Source organism: Plectropomus leopardus, unplaced genomic scaffold (assembly GCF_008729295.1).
Source record: "Plectropomus leopardus isolate mb unplaced genomic scaffold, YSFRI_Pleo_2.0 unplaced_scaffold10871, whole genome shotgun sequence".
In the NCBI taxonomy this organism is placed as follows: domain Eukaryota; kingdom Metazoa; phylum Chordata; class Actinopteri; order Perciformes; family Serranidae; genus Plectropomus; species Plectropomus leopardus.
Window position 1 is genome coordinate 1 of NW_024611475.1, and position 2,890 is coordinate 2,890.

The 2,890-nt window shown below is 44.6% G+C and overlaps 1 protein-coding gene across 1 annotated transcript; it reads left to right on the forward strand.

Moving 5' to 3' along the window:
* Positions 1 to 66: 66 nt before the first annotated feature.
* LOC121963319 (protein Shroom2-like) lies at positions 67 to 2,725 on the forward strand (the record flags this gene model as incomplete). Its single annotated transcript, XM_042513623.1, has 3 exons — positions 67 to 552; positions 1,315 to 1,489; positions 2,453 to 2,725. Coding segments are annotated over 3 exons (934 nt in total), but the record flags the coding sequence as incomplete, so codon positions are not given.
* Positions 2,726 to 2,890: the final 165 nt, after the last annotated feature.

Genomic DNA, 2,890 nt, shown 5'->3' on the forward strand with positions numbered 1-2,890 from the left:
CTTAATTATCAGTGATAGATATAACATAATCTGAGTCTTGAATTATGAAACCTGCTTCCTGTGCAGGTCTGAACATGATGTGAAGCTCCCCGCTGAGATGGATGTCAACAGTCTGGCGAGGAAAGTCCCCGTGAGGATCGTCCACGCTGACATCAGCTCGGAGCGAGAGGGCAGGGCCTACCTGCCTCAGAGCAGCAGCGTCCTCGGGCCGCCGGCCAGCGTCCCCTCGCTGAGCACCACGGAGCGCCCGGCTTCCTCCCTGTTCAACGCCTACACCCGCCAAACCGCTCAGGATCAGCAGGAGTCGACAACGGAGTCGGCCGGGGCTCAGCGCTTCGAGGAGGACGCCAAGAGAGAAGAGCTGGCTCGGGACATCATGGGGAAAGACAAGTCGCTGGTGGACATCTTGGACCAGAGCGGCAGGATGACCACCATGGACCTGATGGAGGGACTCTTCCCCACGGAGGAGCAGATCCTGGAGGGGGCCCACCAGCGCAGGAGGGCCTCCTCTGGCTCCAGACTGCCCACCTCATCCCCGAGGAGCATGGACAGGTGGGACATTTTAAAAAGACAATGGGCATTATAACAAGAAAGTACCCAAAAATAGCAAAATAACTACACAAATAATCATTTTTTAAAAAATCCCTGAAATTTGTTCATTTCTGCAGCATAATTTTAAACATAAATCTAGATTTTAAAAATATTTTTCCTGAATTAGTTAGTGATTTTCTGTTCATTTTGTCTCTTTTTTAAGCTATTTTTGGGTCTTTTTTGTCACCTTTTACTAATTTTTCTGCAGTTTGCAGGATGTTTTGATGCCAAGTCGCTGATTGCCATTTTCTCATGTACTTGATAAAATAGCATCAATTGTTCAAGTTTCAAAGGTTTTAATACTTGTGAAAGTCACCTAAACACAGCACAATTTATTTATACAATAATTTATTTACTTTGTTTTAACTCTATGAAACCTGAGCTAATGCTTCTATTTCTTTCAAAATCACGAGAAAAGGACAGTGAGAAAAAAAAATTGGCAATTGGGAAAAAAAACTAACAATGAGAGGAACAGACCTTAACAAAAAAGTTTTTTTTTAAAAAAAAGACATTACCTGAAAAGTGCTTAAAAATAACAATTCTGTAAAAATAATTTTAAACTTATAACTATGACAATTAGAAGTATCTGCAGTTTTTGGAAAGCTACTATTTTCTGCATCTGAACGCAGCACGAGAAAAACGATGTCAGTCCAGGTTTCAATGGGTTAAACTGCTGGTTGCAGATTGATTAAAAAAAATAACACGTTTGTGTTTCGGTGTCAGGAGGGAGGAGGAGGACTCGTCCGTGTCGGCTGCAGCCTCTCTGGTCCCCAGCTCCTCCTACTACAACACGTCGGCCCCCAAAGCCGAGCTCCTCATCAAGATGAAGGACATGCAGGAGCAGCTGGACGAGCAGGACTCTGAGGACGAGCTGGACGTCGACCTCGCCAGTAAAAAGGTGAAACAGACAACAAACTCAGCAGCCTCAAAGAGCCAGTTTTTCAAAAAGTGGAAATGATTTTTAATCGCCTTTAATTGGAAACTTTGAATTTTCTTTGAGGTGGAGCATAAAAAATTCTCCCGTCTTCCCAGCTGACCACAGACATCGTTAGATGTTGATATTTGTTCAAATTTAGACCTCCGGTCATTAGAATTAGGGTTTCCATTCACCTTCAAATTGTACAAATTGAAACATATTTTATTGGTTTAAAGAACGTAATATTTCAAGAGCGTGGCACGAAGATCCACGAAGACACGATGATAAAGTGATTAAAATGTGGTGGTCAGTCACTGTGATTTTCTGTTTCACTCTTGTGAACGTGATATGTCAATAACATTTTGAAGGAGGTCTGTGACCAGATTTGGCACAAACGTTCACTTGGACTTAAGGGTGAACTGATTAAACTGATTTAATGGTCAGAGGTTAAGGTCAAGGTGATCTTGCATCCATCTCATGCTAAGAAACGCGATATCTTAAGCACGCCTTGAAGGAATTTCTTCAAACTTGGCATCAATGTCCACTTGGATTCAACAATGAACTGATTCGATTTTGGAGGTCAAAGGTCAGTGTGACTTCATCTGTCTCATTCTTTGAAATCTCGAAACACCTTCGAGGACATTCTTCAACTTTGGCACAAACATCTCTTTTGAGTCAAGAATGAAACGTCTGCTGCAAACGTAATCTTGACGTAGAATAACGATGTTTCGTCGTATGGTGTGAAGAACAAAACCCAACATCTGAAAAGAGTCATGATGTTAACCTCCACACAGCATGAAATTCAAATGTGGTTACACGTAAAATATATTAAACTCTAACCATGGAAGAGCAAACATATTTCTGACGTCATATTGCAGCCGGTGCCAGCTGGGTCGCTTTAATGCTCTGTATGGGGTTGTTTTGGGTTTTTTTTATGCTCTCCAGCAAGAGCTGATCTCCAGCCTGGCGAGGAAGCTGGAGGTGCTGCGGGAGGCGCGGCAGAGCCTGCAGGAGGACGTGGAGGACAACGAGGCTCTGGGCCGAGAGGTGGAGGCCACCGTGCAGCGGCTCTGTCAGGCCAACCAGCTCGACAAGTTCTGCATGTTCGTGGGCGACCTGGACAAGGTGGTGAGCCTGCTGCTGTCGCTGTCGGGGCGGCTCGCCCGCGTGGAGAACGCTCTCAACAGTCTGGAGGACGAAGCCCCGCCAGAGGAGAAGGTAACAGCCTAAATGTGCTCAGATAATCAAACGCCGGCATACTGTCACCTGATTTAACCCTTAGGGACTGTGTGGGACACTTTATGCGCCTTTCGTTCTTCATTTTCTGATAAATGTAGTCCAGATTGTGTATTTGAGTGTAATCAGTGAATTTGCAGCTCAGCT